The sequence below is a fragment of the Gymnoscopelus microlampas genome, assembly GCF_963454915.1.
Source record: "Gymnoscopelus microlampas genome assembly, chromosome: 12".
Classification (NCBI taxonomy): domain Eukaryota; kingdom Metazoa; phylum Chordata; class Actinopteri; order Myctophiformes; family Myctophidae; genus Gymnoscopelus; species Gymnoscopelus microlampas.
Genome location: NC_139949.1, coordinates 25,533,784 through 25,557,988, shown reverse-complemented (window position 1 = coordinate 25,557,988; position 24,205 = coordinate 25,533,784). Strand labels below are relative to the sequence as shown.

General features: G+C 41.4%; 1 protein-coding gene across 2 annotated transcripts in view; it reads right to left on the bottom strand.

Moving 5' to 3' along the window:
• mark4a (MAP/microtubule affinity-regulating kinase 4a) overlaps positions 1-23,691 on the bottom strand; it is a gene marked incomplete at both ends in the record, with an annotated part of 25,492 nt that extends 1,801 nt beyond the window's left edge. For both annotated transcript variants that reach the window (XM_084075161.1, XM_084075162.1), the window contains 16 exons: positions 17-99; positions 657-938; positions 2,010-2,107; positions 4,226-4,437; positions 5,883-6,069; positions 6,503-6,612; positions 7,405-7,504; positions 7,998-8,117; positions 9,988-10,224; positions 10,763-10,819; positions 11,057-11,127; positions 11,586-11,651; positions 12,317-12,365; positions 18,471-18,524; positions 18,711-18,908; positions 23,641-23,691. In XM_084075161.1, coding sequence (XP_083931287.1) covers positions 17-99; positions 657-938; positions 2,010-2,107; positions 4,226-4,437; positions 5,883-6,069; positions 6,503-6,612; positions 7,405-7,504; positions 7,998-8,117; positions 9,988-10,224; positions 10,763-10,819; positions 11,057-11,127; positions 11,586-11,651; positions 12,317-12,365; positions 18,471-18,524; positions 18,711-18,908; positions 23,641-23,691 — 1,975 coding nt within the window. The remainder of the gene's footprint in view (positions 1-16; positions 100-656; positions 939-2,009; positions 2,108-4,225; positions 4,438-5,882; positions 6,070-6,502; positions 6,613-7,404; positions 7,505-7,997; positions 8,118-9,987; positions 10,225-10,762; positions 10,820-11,056; positions 11,128-11,585; positions 11,652-12,316; positions 12,366-18,470; positions 18,525-18,710; positions 18,909-23,640) is intronic.
• Between the last annotated feature and the right edge of the window lie 514 nt (positions 23,692-24,205).

Below are 24,205 nucleotides of genomic sequence, written 5' to 3'. Positions count from 1 at the left end.
AGACATGGGAACTTACTAACTGTTTTGGATCCTTGTGGAAGAGTACAACCCGAGACTGATTTGTTTGAGCCCTGGCGCTTAGAAGGGTCAAGGTTGACCCTGACGCAATGAAAGGGAGTATAGAGGAAGAGAAGGATGAAGAAAGAGGGGGAAGAGAGGTGGAGGGGGGGAAGAAAATACAATTGAATCATAGGAGAGCGAGTGGTGGAAACAGGCACGGCAGGAGCTGTTTGGCAAGGATGGGGTTTGATAAGATTAGGCATATGAGATTGTTATGACTGGAAGCTGGGGGGGGGACTCATAAAAGCTCTTATATAGTGGTAGGCAAGGATGAACAGCCAGGATATACCCAAGTTGAAATTGAACATGCAATACCATATGGTTAAATTTCATCTTTGATGTCCCCTCTGTCATAGAGTGACACTTAATGTAACGATTTAATCTTGTGCTCAGAAGCTCAATCATACATACGCAGAGAGCTATGAAGTGTCTGCTGCTTGGGGTGCACTGTAACTCAAATGTAAAAGTATCAAATATTGAAGGAATATTTCAGAAGTGAGCATTCAGAACATATTAGTGTATTGGTAATAGAAATACTTTGTTTGTAAGTTTGTACTGCACCTAAACTGTGCCTCTGTGATGTTCAGGGTATTTACCTGCGTGTGAGTTTGGAGGTCAGTTTGGTGAAGAGGTTGGAGGTGGCCCGGCTGCGGACATGAGGCAGCGGGCTGGCTTCATGGTGGGAAAGGGTGGGGGATGTGGGTGGCGCAGAGTACACCGGCGGACCCCGGTCCCTCAGCTGGCCCCCGTGGAAGGTGCTACGAATTGTGGAGCCCCGAGTGAGACGGCATCGATCCCCAGAAGTAGAGGACGAGGCTCCTGCTCCTGCCATACTGAGCGTGGAGGGAGATTGTTGGGGCATTCGGTGGCTCAGGGAACTACAGAAAATGAAGACAATTGAAAATAGAATTAGAGGAAGTCGCTAACGTTAGCTGACCTATAATGCATATTGGTTCTCAAAGTGGGGTCCTTGGGGGGATTCCAGCAAAATGTGTTAATACAGCATCACAATAATTTTAACCCCTTAATCCATAATTCATACATTGGCTATTCAAAAATAGCAGATGTACAAGCTCACAGCGCGCCACTTCATGCCGCACTGCGAGCTTGTATATCTGCTATTTTAGATTTTTTTTTTTTAAACACAAATCGTCTCTTCTGGGGGTCCGTGGCTGGCACAAAACATTTTCAGATAGAGGTCTGTGACCAAATACATATTATTTCGGGGCTCCTTGACTTAAAAAAGTTTGAGAACTACTGCTCGGCACGGGCACTCGCACACCTAGCGTAGACACACGCCTCACGAGACTGAGACTCAAGGCCTCGCCATCTTGCCTTGTTGTCAAGTGATCACATCGATCAACAGGCTCGACAGTTAGCCTGAAGGCTAAGCGGCTATAGTAATAATGGGAATTCTCGGGTATTATAGCTTACATTACACTGAACCATTATCTATTACCAACCAATGGATATTCATTTATTTTATTAGTTATTTTTTAAGATGATTTCTTTTTTCTGGCATTTTATATGATAGATGATAATAGAATTGCCAGGAACCACATTTAATATTTTTATTTAAAGTGCCAGACATAGTTTATATTATACTAGTGGTTCTCAAACCTTTTCATGTCAAAGTAATACAAATTGTATTTGGCCATGGACCCCATCTAAAAATATTTTATGCCAGGGACCCACATACAAGATTTGTGTTGTTAAAATGTTAAATTGTTTCAAGGTTTTTTGATAATAGCAGATCTACAAGCTCACAACGCGTCATATTGCGATGCGTTTTGAGCTTGTATATCGGCTAATTTCAAATACCCAATGTATATAGGGTTAATGTGGTTAAACTGATTTATCAAGGACCCCTGAGGGTCCCCAGACCCCACTTTGAGAATCACTGTATTATACAATATAATAAAGAAACACCCCAAATCCCCTATATGCACCTGTTCTCCTTGCCATTCTGCAGTAGCCTATCTGTGCCAGAGCGGTCCGTGCATACATATGTATTCCGACGGGTCATGGAGCTTCCAGGGATGTTATTCTGGCAGGGAAAGAGGTCAAAGATCAAGACAAAGGCTAATGAAGACTTAATGAAGATAATGCTGGTGGTAGGATGACAAACAGTGGTAGCAGTTTGACGGCCTTCATCATACATCTGTACGTTAAGCCTGATTTATACAAGATCTACGAGCTCACAAAGCGACGCGTTGTGAGCAGCTATTTACTGGGAAAAGAATCAGCTACTTGTGTGGAACGCCTGTGTGCAACTAAGTACAATATCGTCTCTGTCGGTTGGAAACCTCCTATGTCAAGAATTGTTACTTTTCAGGATTCAAATAAAAATATAGCTGCAAGCAGCAATAAACGGGTTCGAGGCATGAAAGGCAAAAAGCGATATGGAACAATAGCACAATAAGACATAGAAACAGAATGGATTGAACTTGAGACAAAGCAGCCCATGCAACTAACACATGAGCATTCTCAATAGCTGAGCAGAGTGCTGAGGGATGGTGGCTAGCAATCCAGGGTTAAGGACCTCACTCATGGACACCTCAACCCATGGCCATAGACAGGAATCGAACGTTCAACCTTCGGACTCACAGGCTGTCACTAGTGATTGAGCTAAGGCTTCATCCAGCCTGACGGTGTCTGTTGAAGATCATAGACTCTTGCCTTCTGCCATGAACCGAGCTCACTAAAACTAAGATCAGTGGTTCACAAAGCATTTATCAATAGAGAAATGTGATGTCTCCTCTGTAACAAAACTAGTGAAAGTAGCCGATCTACAAGCTCACAAAGCGTTGCTATCCAAAAAGTTGTGATATTCTAGATCGGCTATTTTCACAATGAAGTACATCATACATTGAAAATAACTACTCTCAAATAAGCATTTCATGTTATCTTTAACAATTGCATGTGTATTCATTGATACAGTCATGTTGTGTGGAATGTAGGGCTGGGACTCGATTAAAAAAAATAATCTAATTAACTAGAGGCTTTGTAATTAATTATTTTCATTTATTGAAAATCCGCCACTAACGTTTTGTCGGCATTGGTCCAAAGTACATGTGTAGAACGTTTCACGCAAATTGCTAAAAAATCACAGCAGAAACACAGGTTTAAGTGTTTTTCAAACTGCTCAAAATGGCGGAAAATCTACGGGCGGAGCTTACTGGTCAAAGTGATAGATGTGTTCCTCATGAGTCAAGGCACATGTGTAAGCAAGTTGCATGGCTATCGGCCAAACGAGGCATGACTTTTACCTGTTTAAAGTTTGCATTTTCAAAAAATTGCTATAGCGCCCCCTTTGGCCAATTGGAGTAAGATTGCTTTCAGTGATACTTGGAATGACCCTCTACATTACTGCAAAGTTTCAAACAAATGTGAGTCTGCATGTTTGTGTTAGGTGCAGACGAATAATTTTCATAAAACTGCAATATTCATTGGCTCATCATTTTCTTTTTTCACTTTCAGTTTCGTGCAGATTGCTCAAAAATCCCAGGAGGAGATAGATTTGTACTGCTTTTCATATAATTCAAAATGGTGGGAGATCTAAAGGTCAGAGGTCAAAAGTCAGAGTGTGAAAGTTGTTAGGCATGAGGAGACGCATGTGTGTATTGAAGTTTCATGGCTGTAGGTCAAACAGGGCATGAGTTGTACCTGTTCAAAGTTGGCATTTTTCAATTGATTGCTACAGCGCCACCCTTTGGCCAATGGTTTTGAGTTTCGGGCCTTGGCCGAGATGCATAGCCCTCTACCATATTGCCGAGTTTCGTAAAAAGTGACCACACGGTTCGGCCGTGACAGAAAAAAAGGCGGAAGAATAGTAAAACCCTACAGTTTCAAAGAGGTTTCGAGCCTTATATGCCTTGAACCCTCAAAAATAGCAAATGTAGCAGATCGGCAAGCTAAAAACGCATCGTGTCGAGCAGCTTTTGGAGCCGCATTTTGAGGTTGTAGATCTGCTACCTTTTATGCTTTTGTGTCACACTGTAGTATGATCAAGTAGTAGGGCATGTATATATATATATATATATATATATATATATATATATATATATTATGCAGTTTTTGTTTACAAAACCTAAAGGGTAGACAAAAATGTCATCTTTATAACTATTAATTCAACTAAAATGTCATGATGGTGTCACCCTCTCACCGTGGTGGCAGTCATCTCTTTGCGGCGGTCTGGGATCTCTGACTTGTTGGGGTTGTTGGCACTGCTGACCATGGGGCTGGAGGGAGGGAGGCTGTGGCTGCCCATCACGCTGCAGCTGGCCTTACGGGACGGCATGCGTCCCTCCCTCAGCTCCCTGTCCCCTGTACTGGTGGGGCTCCTCTTGGGGTGCATGACCGGCATGGAGGGTCCACCTTGGAGGATGAAATGTTAACATAATAAAGAAGATAACATAAGGTAGAATTATACTGAACACCAACCCCCCCCCCCCCCCCCACTGCAGGAATTCAATAGAGAAATGCCACAAAGAATAAAAAAACATAATAATGTGATACACAAAACCATATGAGTGAATTTTGAAGATTATGAATTAGCAAGTAAAGCTTGTATCAGTTTGTGGAATGGGTTTTCAGTACAGCACCAACCGAATGTTCAGTATGAGCAAGTGCAAAGCATATAAACTGCGTAAACACACACACAGCATGTACAGTAGAGCCTACAGCGAGCACAATTTGCATGATGGATCTAGAAGTGCAATAAATGCAAAAAGTTAGGCTTATACAGTATATTCCCCATGTGTAGAATATGCGCAGGATACATACAGTTATTAGCATAGTACAGTATGTAAAGAATATACAGCACATTGTAATGTGGATACTGGTTTGTATGTACCAATAGTGTCCATTAGGATTATGTACAGGCTTATGGGTGGGAAAGAACACAGGGCAAGCATTTTCAACATCTTTCAAGTCGGCTGAGCCTTATGAACATGTAATGAATATCCAGTACTTGTTCTATGGGATAAGTACAGTATAGAGGTGAGGAAATTAATCAATTCTAATATGCATCATGATGCAGATGTGGATTCTGCATCAATGCAGTGACATTACATAATCGATTATAGCCTGCAAACAATTATTGTTAATTTTCCAATTACAACCCAAGGCAATGTCGCATTGAACTGTGATGCTATGTTAACGCTCCCTCTGAGGGACTGGAAGTAAAAGAAAACAACCTGTTTCAGTATTTTGAAAGTGGACAATCTGGGCATATTTCTCAGTCAAATCTGTTACTGTAACGCCTATGTACAGTTTCCTCAAATTCCTCACGTCGCAAATCATTGTTCTGTACTAGAGACAAGGAAAGACAACAAACGCAGAGGAATAATATGACTGCTGGAGCAGTTGCTTCTACCATGACGTGGCACCAACACATGGGTCTCTCACCAAGCAGGAGCGCTAGTACTGTATGCATTCGGTAAGTATGTGTCTGGCTAGATAGGTTGATCCCAAAAAGAAAAGCTACAGTAAAAAATTAACAAAAAATAAATGAAAATAAAAATCCTTAAAAGAAATAATAATAATAATAATAATAATAATAATATATTGTTTTATTTATAATAATAATAATAATAATAATAATAATAATAATAATAATACATACTATTTAGATAGCGCTTTTCTAGGTACTCAAAGTCGCCTTACAGAGACAAAATAAAAACATATTTTTTGGATAAACTAGTTAAAAAGGTTAAAAAAGCTATAAAAGGGGTTGGGATTTATGTAGGGAGTGCGAGTCTGAAAAGGTGGGTTCAGAGTGTGGTTGGCTATTTGGCTATTAGCAAAAAAAAAGAACTCACAGAAGTCACTGTGCCTTCGCTGCCTGTGGTAGGTGGAGGCGCTGCGCTGAGTCTTGCTGTGTGAGGAAGAGGAGGAGGAGGAAGAGGAGCCAGTGGCCGAGGAGTGCTTGTTAGTCCCATTGGTGATGGGGCTGGGTCGAACCCGGGCCAGGGACAGGCTACTGGCTGAGCGGGTCTCACTGCCGTCCTGTAGTAATAACAGTGAGAGGCCAGGTATAAGCTGCTATATTGCAGTGGTTCTCAAACGTTTACATGTCAATGACCCCCAAGATGAATATGTATTTGGCCGTTGGACCCACATCTGAAAATATTATGTGCCATGGACCCCCATGTTTCAAAAATACGGGTTTACACATTTTCAAGATTTCTTTGAAAATAGAAATCCTTGAGGGGGATCCAGGGGGTCCCCAGTTAAATGACTGATAAGTTACAGTAGGAACCAAATGGACACATATGGGTATGTAACTCCGAGGGTGTATTTGTACACTCTCAGAGACATTATTACCAGACGATTTTACTGTGGAGATTGGGGCTCCCAGAAAATAATATGAAATGGGGGTCCGTGGCCTAATGCATTTCAAACTGGTTGAGAACGTTCAAGCTACGTTCAAACAGCTTACCTCGTTTTTGAGGCCCAGCAGTAGGTAGGTGGCGGTGACCTCATTGTATTTCTGATTAAGCAGAGCATCCTTGATCTCCTCTGGTGTGAATCCCATTCCAACCATCACCTCTGAGGGAAACAGACAACAAAGCATGGCAGAGATTGTGTCTCTGTCTCTGTTCCAATTGTATTTATATGTTGTTCAACTTGTACAGTACATCCTGCTACACATTATCAATGTTGAATTGTTCCTGAGAAAAGTAGATCAAGTAAGGGAGGTAGCCTATATGGAGAGAGATTTGTGCCCTATAGTATAATGACATTTTGACCAGACTTTGGTCAAATGACGAACAAAACATTATTTGAGCTAGAATTATATCAAAATGTGAATGGTGAAAGAACCAGAATGTCCGATATATCTAGGCCTACTAGTGATGCGCAGGTCATGTTTTTTTATTACCCACCCCGCACAGGAGCCCAACCCGCCCCAACCTGTCCCACAAAAATGAATATAAATCAATGACCTGGCCCGCCCCACAACCCGCCAAACAAAAAAACTAAAAAAAGAGAGCCGGCTTTCAACACACAAGCAAGTTCAATCAATTGCTTCCCAGAGAGAGAGAGAGAGAAGAGAGAGAAGAGAGAAGAGAGAGAGAGGGAGAGACATGAGAGGAGAGAGGGAGTGATAGACTCACAGACAGAATAGGAGAGAGAGAGAGAAGGTACCAGGATTTTTTTCCCCGTGGGTTGACCCGCCTCACCCGCCCACGATAATTGCATCGGAATCTATAAACCGTACACCCGCCCGTCAACCCGTGGGACCTGCGGGTTACGGGTCGGCCCGTTCATCACTAAGGCCTAACACTCCCGAGCCAAGATGAAGGCTGCAAATGAAGGGAATAATAGTGCCATCTGACTCACCTATGCGAGTTGCATCACTATAGTCCTCAACAGGCTCTATGTGAGGCTTCAGATCTTCCGCATCATACCCTGAATTTATCCACTTGTCCTTCATCACTTGCTGTAGACAACAAAACAGTCTGTATTAGAAATGTAAGGCAGGTGTTGAGTTTCACTCTCTTACCGTAATTGCAATAGTACAGTGAGATAAATACTGTACGTTGAGTGATATAGGGATGATGTATTTTTGTACACTAAAACGGACATTTCCTCCACCATAGGTTCCCCACTGCAGATTTTCGATCTCAATGTAGCACGAAAAGATAATCAACCGAAATAACACACTTTTACTACTTGTGAACCATACATGCGATTAGAATAAGTTAAAATAAATAGTAATAATCCAACAGCTTCAAATTTCATGGTTGAGATATTAACAGGTGTAATTTATGTAGAAAACATGAAACTTGTGTTAACCACAGACCTTATTTTCTGCATGAATCAAAAAACCCTATGGGCATTGGACATCTGGTGGGGGAACCCATAGCTAATTCACTTCCAGGTTTAAGGACTGCAAAGTGTAACGTAATATTGTGATGTTTTATGCTCCTTACGTCTAGTGTGCAGCGTTTGGTGGGGTTGAGGACGAGGAATCGACGTAGTATCCCCTCACAGTCTGTGGACATGTAGAAGGGCACACGGTACTTTCCCCTCAGCACCCGCTCTCTCAGTTCCTGTGGGCCATGTCAATCACGTTCCAAAACATTTTACATTTATAATGCAAGGCAATGAGAACAAGACTTGAATCTACTTGCATGAAGCCAGAATACAGATGTTACTGTATCTTCAATACATCTTTGCTTCTTATAGCATGTCAGTCCGCCTATATTTAACGTCCTTGTCAACAAAATGGACAGGAGTGCAAAACTAGCTTATACTTTTGAAATTGAGAATCTTTGCCTGAGTAAAATCTTGATTTCACGGAACGGAATGACATGTTGCAGTGACTCGGTTAACACTTTGCAAGTGTTAACTTGTTGTTTGAGGCAGCACTGTGACCACCACTCATAAACCATGTTTAGTATGACGTCACGCTACGGGCGAGCACACCGGAACACATTGAGAATGCTTTGAAATGGCTGGGATTTAAACAAATAAACAGGGGGGTGCCCTTAACATTGAACTCTATGAGAGCACCTCAGTGATTTTCAAGCTTACTGAGACCGCCCGGGCAGGTCCCCGCAGGACTCTTGACACTGATTGGATTATCACATTCTGTAGGTGGTTTGATAGTCTAACAGACACAACTTTTCGTGTAACATCATAGAACACCAAGTCACAGCTTTTAGAGTTACACAGTGTTTGAATCAAAATGTTCAGTCACTTTCTCCTATTGTGGGCCATCGCCCCATCATACATATGGACGAGCCGACACTGATCTCTCTCACCTGAATGAGGGAACTGATGCCGCTCAGCATTCAACACAATAGTTACTGCCAAGATTGACGCAAAGCTCAGAGCCCTAGACCTATGTGCAGCGGATACTGCACTTCCTGACGAGCTGCAGCCAAGTGGTGAGGATGTGCAACATTATGTCAGACCCTCTGACACTCTACACAGGAGACCCCTTTGGGACTGTTAGGCCGCGCACAGCTCCAATGTCATCATCAAGTATGGTGACGACACAACAGCGATGGGCCGGATTGTCAAGGACGACAAGTCTTCCTACAGGGACGAGGTCAGATCATTGACATTATCAGGAGATCAACCTCTCTCTCAATGCCAACAAGACCAATGAGCTGATCGTGGTCTGCAGGAGGAAGAATATAGAGCATGCCCCTATCTACTTCAATGGTTCTTGCAGTGGAAAGGGTTAGTGATTTTAAAGACGTAGTGAAAAGAAAAAGATGTTTTTCACACATCTATTACTAGAGACAAAAAAATAAGAATACATATTTTTGTTGTGTATTCTTATGTTAAAAGTCCCTAAAAAATACATTTTGTAGTACTTCCTGTAAACCCAAAACGTACTGCGTGATGACATAGATAGACCCTTATGAATATAAATTAATCTTGATTTCATTCACCTGTTTGATTCCCCAAAACACACCCCTGTTTCTGAGCTAAACTCCCAGACACTTCCAATGTCAATATAATTTGTAAAGCTGTGGCCTTAGTGTAGCACCAACCTCTAGTGTCTATAGCATCGATTGAACAAAAACGTAATACGTAATTCAGCTGGTCGTTAATTGAGTGAGAGCCCACAGTAATGCTAATAAACTGCTTAAAGATGTGGCTTGTAAATTTGGAAAACGTAAAAAAAAGAAACGAAGAATGTGTTGAAAAATCTTTACGTGCCCAAACAGGGAGACCAGGTTGAAAGTATTTAAGTAACTTCCCAAAGAGCATACAGTAGGTGTAGCCTTGTATGTTTGCAGAAATCACAACTACTCCATGTCTCTGCTATCATCATTGAGGAGAAATGTGAATTACACAAATGCACAAACTAACTATGCTTGAAGCAAAGAAAAACAACCTAATAGTTGACATAGACGCCTAGTTGTCAATATAGTATTGCCACAGAGCCAGTCTCTTTTCACTTGCCTTGAGGTTCTGCCCGTCAAAGGGCAGTGAGCCACTGACCAACGTGTAGAGAATGACCCCAAGGCTCCAGACATCCACCTCCGGCCCATCGTACTTCTTGCCCTGGAATAGCTCTGGAGCAGCATAGGGTGGGGAGCCACAGAACGTGTCCAGCTTGTTGCCCAGTGTGAACTCATTGCTGAAGCCGAAGTCGGCAATCTTGATGTTGGCATCGGCATCAAGCAGAAGGTTCTCCGCCTGAGTCATACGAGTAACAATACGGAGTAGGGGGGGTGGGGGGTGGGGGTCATGTGACAAACAGGGGGATGGGAAAGGACATTGACGGGGAGAGGAATAGAAGAGAAGTTGGAGGGAAAAGATCGTGGGATGGGGAGGTGCGTAAGAGGAGAAGAGGGAAGGGAGGTTAGAGGACAGAAGTACAAAAGTAGTGAATGGAAAGAAAGACAAAAAATATGAAAGAGAGAAAAAGATAATGACAGGAATTGGATGCAAGATGGGGTGGGGGTGATTGCATGTCAAACAACAAAAGAAATACTGTGACTCATGATTGTACAGTATGTATGTCATATGCTCAGGGATGTAATATTCAGTAAGGACAGAAGGCTGTTGCCTCCCTTAACAAGTGTCTCTGAAAAGAGGCTCTCTCTACTCATCAGTGATTGTGTGTGATAAGATGCTATACAGCCCATTTTCACAGACATGGATTAGGCCTATATTTGTAGATTAAAAATAAAATCATCAGTCATTTAAGCCTCAGTTAAATGACATCTCTCACCTTTAGATCTCTGTGGACAATATTCTTCTGGTGGCAGTAGTGGACAGCAGACACAATCTGGAAGATGAGGTTAACAGTCCAAGAGGTTAGGGGCCACAAAGTAACATCCTCAGTGTTCATTTAACTCTGAGAGGGTACAAATGGAACCAAAGGGACCATACCCATTTGTAACTCTATCTCACTATCATTTGTAACTCTATCTCAGACTCAGTGCAAATCGCTAAGTGCAACACAAGTGTTATTGCTACTATAGTTTCCAAGACACTGAATGACAACGAGGAGTCGAGGACTTACCTGGCGGAATTTGGCCCTGGCTTCGATCTCCTTCATTCTCCCATGAGATACGAGGTAGTCAAACACTTCACCTGAATTGGAGGTGGAATAAGAGCTAATCAAATTGGGCTACTAAAGTAAGTATTATAGACTAATTATTTTAATTATTTGCTGGCTTCACCCACGTTACACGCTATAATTTGAGCATGCAATTTGATTTTAAAACATTTGTGCAATATTGATTTATATAGTCTTATTAATAAGTATACAACATACAATAATTATTATATAACATAACAATTATGTAAAATGCAATAGTCAGTGTTAGTGTTCTTTTGTTTATGAAAAGGTTTCTAAAGAAATACTAAAACAAATATATGCTATATGTGCTGTAGATCTGTTTTGCTTCTGATTTCCAAATCTAAAACGGAAATAGTACAGAGCCACAATTTCACACAAATATGTGTACAGGCTACTAGTGTGGCAGCGCTGGAGTTAGCTGCTGCATCACTTCCTGTCATAGTTGATCACTAGTACCACAAGCACTCACCTCCACTGGCATATTCCATGATTAGGTAAAGGGTCTTATCTGTCTCAATCACCTCAAACAGCTGCACTGTAGGCCAAAGCACAATCAGATTAAAAAGACATATATGATATATTGCTTACTGTAAATCGCTCTGGATTAAGAGCGCCTGCTAAATGCCTAAACTGTAAACTGTGTGTGTGTGTGTGTGTATATATATATATATATATATATACACACACACACACACACACACACACACACACACACACACACACACACACACACACACACACACACAAACATACACATATATAAGTAAGTAAATCTCATTCAAAGATGTAAAGAAAGTCTGCCTGATACCACTACTCTACAACTAATGCAGTGGTTTATTTTTGTTTGTTTGTTTTTTTCAATCCATATCAGCTTTAGAAAATCCCTTTCCCCTCCCCCCAACCCAATGACCTCCATACCGGGGCCCGAGGAGTTGGAGGCTACAGTACGGTCAGCTGCCGCTCTAAAGCCTATTCACTCGGGCCCAGACAAATGCTTCCGTCTGCTCGCACACATGGCGGCTATTTAGGCTAAACATACACTCACAAAAATGCGTGTACATGTGTGAACATGTGAACACACACACACACACACACACACACACACACACACACACACACACACACACACACACACACACACACACACACACACACACACACACAGAGACACTTTTGTATACAGAGATGCATGTGCCTTACCTATGTTTGGGTGATTTAAACCTTTCATAATTCGTACCTCCCGAAAGAGCTGGGGGGGGGGGGGGGAGAAACATGCAGAATATTAGAGTCTGTCCTAGTAACATCCAAACGAGCTGAAATGTTATGGTTGTAAATCAGCAGAAAAGAGCAGTGCCTTTGAACATTTCATACATTTTTCACATTGCTGTTTACTCATTCATTTCATGCAAAATAATCAAATTACACTTCAAGTATAAACTGTACAGACTGTACAGGAGGTCTTCTGAGGCCGAGCAGTCATGTGAAAACCACATCTGTGGTTAATGTCAGTCCAAACGATTTCACAGTACTACGCAGCTCGCAGATGAACTTGAACTCCATAAAAACCATGTTCAGTTATTTCGTTCGGTAGCGACACACACAAACCACTTGATCCCCAGCCACCATCATCTGGGGGGACATTCGCCAGAAATAGCCGATCTACAAGCTCACAACATGTCGCATTGCGTAGATCGGCTAGATCGGCTACATTTCAGATTTGGTGTAGACGGCAAAAAGTGGTCCAAGAACAGCTGTAACTCAAATCCGTTTTACTGAGAATATTCTTGTGACCAGATTCTACGAAAATTCCTAAGCCAGAGGTTACGTGTGTCTGTATTTCTGACCAGTGATTAGATTACTACCTCCCATTGATGAGAAAGCCCTGCCCTCTCATCTGTCATACCATTCTAATATACAGTTCTTTTCTTGAACCATAAAAGCAACAAGACAGAAAAGATGTCTGTGACAGCCCCAGGATATTTATTCAACAAGACATCCTTGAATTGTATCGTCATTGTCAATTGAGGAGATCCAGGTTGCACAATGGCAATGGCATCACTGAGTCTAGTTTCGTTTTTAGCTTTGGAATAGTTCGCAAATACTGTGAAGGCGAGTGGAATAATTGGAGGCAGATTCTGACCTCCAATGTTCTTGTGTAGTGTAAAATGCATGGTTCACGCTGAGATTCACTACAAATCCTATAGTCAGCAAAATGGACCCAAATCTTCTTCATAAGTTTTGGTCTCTTCAACAATGATGATCCTAGTCAATAGGAGGAGGAACTGTTTGTGTTTTGATATCAATTACATTTTATTCATCAATTAAATGTTATGCTATTTTATAATTCCAGATCAGAACAAGTTGTCTCTCTGTTCATGCTTAGCTGCTTAGATTCAGTAATTAATTCCCAGCCACCACTTCCTGAATTGGGGAAAGGAGTGCTAAGACTATTGGCTGCTTCAATAGCTTGGGGCCTGGACAATTTAGTTAATAATGTAGTACAGCATTTATTCCACACAATGATGAAATACATCCTACAACTGAAAGGAAAATGAGATGAACCGAGATGCAAGAGGATGAATGACTTGCCAGAGTCTCATAAAAAGAGGGTGCTGGTATGGAAACCATTATTGCAGGACGTTTTTATTTTTATTTTTAGGTATGAATAATCAATGTGATTTTGCCCTTTTGATACTCAAGCTAACATAAATTTGGGGAAAAGAGTGGTGATAGCTAATATGGGTCTCACATGGTTTAAAACTGAAATAGTAAAAGAAAACAAAAGACAGTGGTTTTCGGGGGGACCCCCAGGGACCCTTTAGAGGGTTCCAGGGGGTCCCCAGCAAAATGTGTTAATATAGCATAAAAATCTGTTGAACCACTTTAAACCTATATACATTAGCTATTTTCAAAAGAATTTTGGAAATAAATGGAACATTTTTGAAACATTTAAACAGCACAAATCTTGTATGGGGGTCCATGGCACATCATATGTTCAGATGGGCAAAATACCTTGACAGGGAAAAGTTTGAGAACTACCGAGCGGTCTCAGCGTAAATGTTATGAGTCTGTAGTAACTTGCATACTGTCTACTCCAGTAAATCACATGCTGTGTCAGAGATAGTGTTACATTATTTTACAGTACATTAAGCAATCCACCCACCCAGGTTTCATATGCAAATGAGGTACAGCAAAAATCCTGAGTGTCAATTTAACTTTTGAGACCCTGTGAAGGGATTTTACAGTCTTATCAATGTAAGGCTGTGGCTGCAAATAACCTCTCTTCCACGGCATCAGCTCCAACTGGAAAAGATATGATATGCTTTTCTAACCTCTTCTTCTCAATCCTCCCCCTTTTTCTACATGTGTGCCTCTGTCCCCTCCTCCTCAGTGGTGGAAGAAGTACTCAGATTCATTACTCAAGTAAAAGTAGCAATACCAACAAGCACAATGTAGAAATACTATGTTACAAGAAAAAGTCCTGTATTCAAGATTTTACTTGTGTAGTGGAGAAGAAGTATCAAATATTTTTAAAAATGGAAATACTCGAGTAAAGCCAAAAGTACCTCAAAACTGTACTTAACCACTTAAACCCCAGCATCCGCATTGTGGGGAAAGCTTTCACTGAAAATAGAAGATCGACAAGTGAGCTTGTTGATCGGCTATTCTCAGCTAATACTTTCCCCTGAAAATACACTGGTATAGAGCCCTGAGGGACTCCGGTCAACCATATAGGCCAGGGTTTAAGTGGTTAAAGTACAGTACTCGAGTGAATGTACTTAGTTACTTTCAGTGGTGGAAAAAGTACTCAAATGTTTTACTTAAGTAAAAGTATCAATACTGCAATGTAGAAGTACTCTGTTATAAGTAAAAGTCCATAAATTCAAAATTTACTTCAGTAAAAGTACAAAAGTATTGGTATCAAAATTACCAAAAGTAAAAGTACTAGAATGTTTGAAAATAGCAGATCTACAAGCTCACAACACGTCACGATGGGACGCGTTGTGAGCTTGTAGATCGGCTATTTTCAAATAGCCTAGCCCTAGGTATAAAATGAGGCTAAATTGGTTCATGTATGTTTTATAATGTAATCATTTATATCTGTTAAGTAACTAGTAACTAAAGTTTTCAAATAATTGTAGCGGAGTAAAAGTACAATATTTTTCTGAGATGTAGTGGAGTAGAAGTAAAAAGTATAGACAATTGTAAATACTCCAGTAAAGTAAAAGTACCTCAAAATTGTACTTAAGTAGAGTACTTGAGTAAATGTACTTAGTTACTTTACACCACTGGTTACTTTCCACCACTGCTCCTCCTTCCGTTCAATTCGTACCCTCAGCTGTCTTTTTCCTCTAGCAGTGGCCGACGTCACTGTCGCCATAGCGACGCAGGTATTAAGACTAGGCTCTTCCCAGCTTCCCCAGCTGTGCCAGGGGGAATCTTGGGATACAGACTGTCGTGGAAGAAGTAGCAATACCGCAATGTAGAAATACTCTGTAAAAATATACGGTATTTAAAAATGTTACTTGGGTAAAAGTACAAAAGTATTGGCAGCAAGAATGTACTTAAAGTACCAAAAGTAGAATGGCCGATCTACAAGCTCAAGACGTGTTGTGAGATTGTAGATCAGCTATTTTCGAATAGCTGAAATATAGAATAGGGGTTTTGTATTAAGAATAAAAGGAGCTAGTCGGGTGGAAACCTCATATGTCCAAACTTGTTTATACTTTTCAGCATTAAAATTCAAAAATAGAAAAAGTAGCAGATCTACAAGCTTGAAACGTGGGGCGAAGCAACGCGTTTTGATGCTTTTGCGTGACGCTGTAGTATGATCAAGTAGGGCATTCATTTACGAAAAAACTCAAAAAGTTAGAATATGGAGATGAGAGGTTTCTGCCCGAGTGCTGAAGTGTCTCATAATCCGAGTATTTTATATTGTGGCATTGATATTTTTTACTTAAGCAAATATCCGAGTACTTCTTCCACTACTGCAAATAATTCTGCAGATAACAATCCAACACAGGATTTCACATGCTAGCTAGGAATATAGAGCTCCTCGTATAATGATTATATTCTCCACACTTACACCTTCCACACCAAACAAATGACATTGTATGTACCTTAAACTGGCATATTTGGTCCCTGCATGTTTTGTCTCAAAGACCCTTTCTGGCCGAGAGCAAATTTAACCACATTGCAGAATCCAGCATAAAAATCATTAACATCCTCCTGTAATTTGTTACTTCCTCATAAAAGAGAGCCATTTTCAGAACTGCTGAGGCCCATTGTTCTCAACAGTAAATTCAGCTCTCCAGCCCACCCCTTCTCTGAACACAGTCTCTGCCTCTTTACCCCACTATACTGTATTTCTCTCTTTCTCTCTCTCTCCCACTACATATAAGAGTGCAGATTATGCTAATATGGGCTCTTTCATGTGTTCAGTGCTAAGGATTTTCTCTAGCCCACGGGTATGTAAAGAAGCCGCTATCATCACTGGCCAATTGTCGGGGATTCTCTCCCATCACTAGCCAATCCTTACATTCTCTTGTCAATGGTGTCCTAAACGTTGCACCATTGTCTTACAACAAACCAATCACAACACCTTATCTTGCAACTGTCCAATCACACAAAAGAAGCAGTGAAATGAAGGAGAAAACACGTTTGGGATTACAGACCCTGTAAAGCATTAAACATTCTGTACAGACAGGTAAAATAAAGTGTATCTGCTCTTGTTGTGAGAATAATTTAAACATATCATCATCAACATGATCAAATAAATGGTTAGAAATACATACAAAAATATACATTGTATGTATTTACTGTACTTAATCCTTGATTAGATTATCACTGAACTACATCAATACAATTTAATTTCACTGTAACTATACAGATTGAGTAAAATATTCTATAAAAAGATGTACCAAATATTATACCATTTATGCAGCTAATATAGCTACCCTTTCCTGTACTAACCCTCAATTTCACATCAACTGTAACATGCACTCAACGTAACACCCATGTTCACAAAGTAACATGCAGCTGACAGTATATGTTTTTGCAGTCAAACACAATCTCACACACCACCATCATGAACAATGATTTCATCCCTGATTTGCTCCTTCCGGTCTGTTCACTTCTTGCCCACAGGCACAGTGCATGTATGCCACTAAAGCAACAGAGGTGGGTAAATCACAATACAGCAGATAAGAGGGATAGAAAGACAGAGCTATAGAGAAAGAGAGAAAGAGAGAGAGAGAGAGAGAGAGAGAGAGAGAGAGAGAGAGAGAGAGAGAGAAGAAAGAAAGAGAGCGTAAAGAATATAAAAGGGGATAATCTAATGAGCAAACTGCAATTAAGTGAGACATGTGTTCGACCAAAAGATGTGCACACAGTAAAAGAATTGTATGGACTAAACAAATCTTTTGAATGATTCATCTAATATTGTTCATTATCAACTTTTGCTTTCCCATCAAGATATTCTTTGGACAACTCCTAAATCCTACACTCCTTGATTAATACAAAAACTAGTGACTGCTGTGGTTTGACGCTAATATGGGAAGACTTGAACATGTTGACACGCGTCATCCATGTTGCCTCCTTATCACTCATGCCAGATACAGTATGTACCATTCTAAGTCAGCTTAAGTGAGGCAACGTCTGTGCATACACCATGCTGAACGTGCCCTTGATACCTGGTGAAACTCATGTCCAACACTTCTGGATATGCCCTTCATGCATAACAAACCTTGAGTGTCCACCATTCAAGTTCAGCCCTCAACATGCTGACCAGCAGAAAAACGAAGCTGGCCCATCAAATGTCCAGCTCCTTGTGATACACACCTAAGCATTTACTAAACCTATGCACCACTCACTCTTAGAACAAAACAAAATGTCCACCAGGTCCATGAACAACTCCAATGCTGTTTGTTTAGTTTTTTACATTTTACTTTAATCATCTTGGCAACACTTCTTTTGCAGACGGAATTACATTGTTACGACGAATTAAGAAGACTAAAAATGGGGTGAGTGACCAGGATCTCAACAATGAGTCACTATCCACTCAGGGTGACGATTAGCCCAGAGAGACGAGACGAGAGCCTATCTCCAGAGCAGAGGTCTCCTTTCCCTTCCATCCAGTCCCTAGCACCTGCCAAACCACATCACATCCCATGAGCCCTCACTCTATCTATTGCTCTCTCATTCTTGTTCCTTCTGACAGAAAAGTGAGTGGTAAACATTTCCAGAAAAAAACACAAACCTGTCAAAGTGTCCCAGTGTCTCTGAAGATATGAAGTATAGGCTAAATTATTACTACTACAGTACATCATCAATTCATCATAAACAGAAGGCTCACCTTTTGTAGGCTGGTTGGATTCAACTGAGTTTTGTCAATAATTTTTATTGCAACCTGAAAGAGACAGGGATATATTGTAAAAAACATCAATTCATCGTGAAAGTGTAATTGTTTTAAGGGCTAATACTTGTCCAATTATTTCAAGCATTCTGTTTCATTTGTAATTTTTAATAAAGTTCTGTCCCACAGTCAACGTTCTCCTTATACTCCCTCTATGAATTCCATTGCCCTCATCCTCACCTCCTTGCCCGTCAGGATGTGGCGGGCCAATTTGACCTTGGCGAAGTTTCCCTTGCCGATAGTCTTGAGCAGACGGTAGTTGCCGATGTGCGGCGTCTCGTCGGAGCAGGAAGCAATGGAGTTCCTACATCGGGCACCCAGCGAGCGACTGGACAGGCTGGTGCCCTTGTCTGAGCGGCTGGCTGCCAGAGACACATGCTGGGGGATAGAGGAGATGAGACAGAGAGGGTCAGCACCACCAGTAGCACCAGACTGGCTTGGGACCTAAAAGCTGCTGGAAAACGTGTGTTTTAACAGGCTGCTTGGCTTCTCAACAACTGGAGGATGTGTCGTCATGGTGAGCTGATCCTCACCACAATGAAACTGACCTGCATAGGCTGGTTATGTACAGGTAGGTACTGTGGGTCCTACAAGGACCACACCAGTGATACTATATGCCAGTGGTCCTAAAGCTATTTTTAATTTCAAGGACCCCCAGTTTTGTACGCATTAGGCCACAGACCCACATAACTCTGAGAGTGTACAAATGGAACCAAATGGAACCGTAAGGGTCCATTTGGTTCCTAACTAACAATCATTTACAGTAGCTAAGGACACCCTGGAATCCCCTCAAGGCCCCTGGACCCCACTTTGAGATACCCTGCTATATGCCATTGACCATTGTCAACATTGGCCCAGATACTTTATATGAACCATCTACTAAAGTCATTGCACACACAACATTTTTAGACAGGGCCAGTCTATGCTAAAGCGAGAAGTTAACATTGGTCCTTTAAATAGTTCACCCCAAAAAATAATTATTTTCTATCAATTACACACCCCATGAAAGCCTTGAATTCACAAGTTTTTTTTTGGGAGAGACAGCGTGATCCCAAACCGACGTTTGGGATTTCGCCCCTCCTGTTTTTTTGTTTTGGCGCATTCCTAAGGCAATAATTTGATGACCAGGTGTATTTCCGGTAGGTGACACAAAGATACTCCTTTGTGTCTCCTACCGGATACATTAGCATCTTTCCGCCGGTAATCAAATTATTGGCTTAGGAATGCGACAACAACGAAAAAATCTCCATGAATTCAATGCTTCATGCAAGTGTACAATTGATAGAAAATAAGCAATTTTTTGGGTGAACTATTCCTTTAAGAAACATTTTATAAAGCATTGTATAAAGCAGATGTTTAGAGAGCGTGGATCTTTATAGTCTATCATGTTGTCTCATCTATCATTTTCTATTAGAGACACTGGGTAATTAACTTCAACAAACTATTGGTAGATTTAGCTATTGTACAACCTGACTGATCAGCACTAGACTCATTCCACCATCTGTCTGTTTGACAAATATATGGGTGCATTTGGATTTTTATTGGTCATCTGCACTAATATGACTTCTTCATGTGCTGAGATAGAATATATAACAAATACTTTACTGAAAAGCATGGCAGTCCACAAGCTGTGACTTTCACAGACCTATTTTCAGAGCAACTATATTGCATGTTAGCATTACATGTTATCTTAATAGCTGTCAAACCCACAATCGCTCCCTTGGTAATGAAGAATTTTCCCATTCAAAATCCCATTATGTCAGGTAGGTGGCTCTTTATCATGTTTGGAGGAAATGTAACTAATTCTGCATCAGTACCTGGAAGTAGTGTTGGAAAACTACAGTACAAATCCTTATGAGAGAGGCTGAGGTTTTTGATGTCAGACTTCTGTACTCTGCAGCTGTGCTATTATTGCCTTTTAGTACATTCTATGTTAATAGCTGTGCTATATACTGTATGTTGTTAGTAATCACATTTAATTTTGCTGTATCATTACATTTTAGAGGCTGCTTGAATCTGGACCCAACAGCTTCAGTGTATTGTGCAATGATGAAGTTGTTCGAGTCCAACGTGATGTGCATTTACAGCACTGGTTCTCAAAGTGGGGTCTAGGGACCCCCAGGGGTCCTTGGGGGGGTTCCAGGGGATCCCCAGCAAAATGAGTTAATATGGCATGAAAATCAGTTTAACCACTTTAACACCATATACATCATATTTGAAAATAGCCGATCTACAATCTCACAACCAATTGAATCGTGACGTGCTGTGAGCTTGTAGGTCGGCTGGTATTTTTAAAAGAATTGTGAAAACTATGGAATATTTTTGAAACACAAATCTTGTATGGGGGTCCCTAGCACAAAATGTTTTCAGACGGGGGTCTGTGGCCAAATACATATACAAACAGTTTGAGAACCCTGATTTACAGAGTATTTTCAGTATGAGGCTGCTCCATGTCACGTGACACATCAAGGCCCTGGAATTGACAAGATACAGAACAGCAGAGAGAGAATACAGAGAGAGGGGTTAAGAAAAGAAACAGGGAGAGGAAATATGAAGCAGTAGGGAAAACACAACGGAATATGCTAAAACAACTAAATAATGACAAAGGTGTGGGAGGGCATGAGGGGTAAAAGGGAAGTGGGAAATGAGAGAAATAGTCACTATGAGTAGTAGTGTTGGGATCCGGAATCCAACATTGAGGAACAGGAATCGGTTCCATCACATTTGAAACCGTTTCCGCCCGGAACTGGTTTTTATCACAGTCACTGTCAGAGCTGGTATATTTTACAATTACAATACCAGTGGTTCTCAAACTTCTCAAAGGACCACCATAACTCTGAGAGTGTACAAATGGAACCAAATGGACCCGTAAGGGTCCACTTGGTTCCATTTGTACACTCTCAGAGTTACAGACCTGTAAGGGTCCATTTGGAACCCCTTCAAGTTACCCAGAGGGTCCCTTGAACTCACTTTGAGAACCTACAATAATATGTATGCAATACTGTATGCAAAATATACATACTTTTAATAATTCCACACATATATATGGAATTGTATAAAATCCTAAAGGATCTCAACCTATAGCAAGAGAGATGGAGAGAGGAATACAGGGGAAGAGTGTAAAAAAAGGAGAGCAGATGCCGACACAGTGGTCCCTGGCCTGGCCTATAGGCCCGAGGCGACACACTTCCATCCCCCCAGCATGTCCTCGCTGTCGGCCAGAAAGCTTGTATGTCCAAAAAAGAGAACCTGCATTCCAATGGATCCAATTTAGTTATTATTTAGTCAACAGCTCCCGTTAGTACTTTGCATTGGTTCAATATTTATAACATCAACGGACACACTTAACCACTTTAACTTCAACTTTAAAAAATGTTTAAAAAAATGGTTAAAAAAAAGAATTGCATCTACAAGATCACAACACAACCGCGTTGTGAGCTTGTAGATGTAGAGTGGACATTTTTGCCACTTTTGTGTGACACTGTAGACAAAGTAGGGTATTGTTTTACAAAAAAAACATAAGAAGTTGAAATGTGGAAATACAAGGTTTCTGCCCGACAGCGACGATGTCATCTAGATCGCGCACACACGCACACACACACACACACACACACACACACACACACACACACACACACACACACACACACACACACACACACACACACACACACACACACACACACACACACACACACACACACACACACACCTCCTTCCCAGGGTTCCATCTCTTTCCCATGCCCCACCTAGAGCCATGTAGTCTCCACATACCATGCTACTACAGCAGTGGAGGCAATGCTGTAGATCAGGTACTGTACAGTATGTTAATAATCTACTGACTGTATGCATCAGGACAGACATCACTGGCAGTTCTTTTCTCCTTCATCACTGCTTTGATAACAGAACATATACATACTGTCAGTATGTTAATATAAGGAAAGGATAAGCAACTGTTTAAAGAGATAATCTACTGTGTGCCCCCCTCCTCCACCCCCTAAATAATAATAGTCATTATCAATGTATTTATTCATTTATTAACCTTATTTTATCAAGGTTTGCTGAGAGATTGGGAGGTGGTCCAGAAGTGGTTAGGCCATGAAATAACATGATACCACGTCAATCACCCTGCACTGATTTTTTTGGTAACATCCATCAAATGGCCTGGTACACATCCATGATACACTTCTGATTCCTTGCATATGACAAATCCCTTTATTCAGTGTCATAGACAGACAGACAGACAGACAGATACACGCGCGCGCGCGCGCGCACACACACACACACACACACACACACACACACACGGATGGACAGACGGATGGACAGACGGAATGGACGGGCTGGATACTGACAATATCACACAATACTGTCAATATAAATCACCATTGTTTCTCCTAGGCCCTTCTTCTGTGTTTGCTTTATGGAGACTGTAGCTATATGGAATGTATGGCGCTGTCTGGCTGCCACTTGCTCTGGGCGGACGCTTTGCAGGCTACGCAGCAATGGGCTGCACATCTTTTCATGCAGCAGGCCTTCTGCTTTACATAGGGAACTCATCGAACGTATATAGGCTACACTACACATGGTTATTCTATGTTCTTTTCGGGTTTTTTGCCCGTGTATGCCCGGTCCTCTCAGCCCAATCTATGTCAGCCACACAAGGGGAATACACTGTGTGACATCACTATCTCTACGGCCGTTCTAATAAGAGGCTGGTATGGTATGGAGCTTCTGCGCATATCCACTGATCCACTGAGTGTGATCGTATGCGGATAGACTCATTCCGGGCTGTTTGCCCACCATCAGCTCTTTCTCTGTGTTAGACCGTTATGTGGAGAACCTGCTCCACCAAATATCCTTCAATCCAGCATCACACGTCCGAATTCCCTTTACCCATTAACCCATCTGCACTGTGTGTACACACACACACACACACACACACACACACACACACACACACACACACACACACACAGTAAATAATCAGCCACACCGTAGTATAGGCTACAGCATATCCTTTATGATACATGCTTTTTTTTTTTTACATAAATAGACGATATGTCTCAGATTCTCAGCCAAAGCCTATATATGCTATAATTGCACTTACATGGTCAGTACTCCTGTCGTTTCCAGACGGCAACGCAGAACGAGAAGACATTTTCCCTGAGTATAAGAATCACTGTGTGTTGTTTACGCGTATATAATATTTACAGGACTATATGCTCCACATAAAACAGCATCCATCCATCCATCCGACACATAGAGGCAGTTCTGTTCCGCAGATCAGATCAATCTGCTTCTTCTCCAGCCGGTGAAGCAGTGGTCGAGAGGAGACCTCTGCCTATCATGGCAGCAATGGATGGATATCTGGGGATGTCCTCAAGCGAGCTGCATTTTCTTTCGGTATTCCGATTGCGAAATTCGACCGATCAAAAAAGCAGAAATGCACCAAAAGCAATGTCGGTCCTAAAGCATCGAATAATGCTAAAATGCGGTGATGTTTGGCCAAAGCCCAACGTCTGTGTGACGACTCTCCCTCGCCACCCCCTGCCTCATCTCGGCGTATACAAAACAAATACGGTTTCCTCTGAATGTGTGTCGTTTATCATAATGATAGCGAATATGATCGTTCAGTTACCCATCATCGCCTTGTGTGCGACCGTTATTCTTTG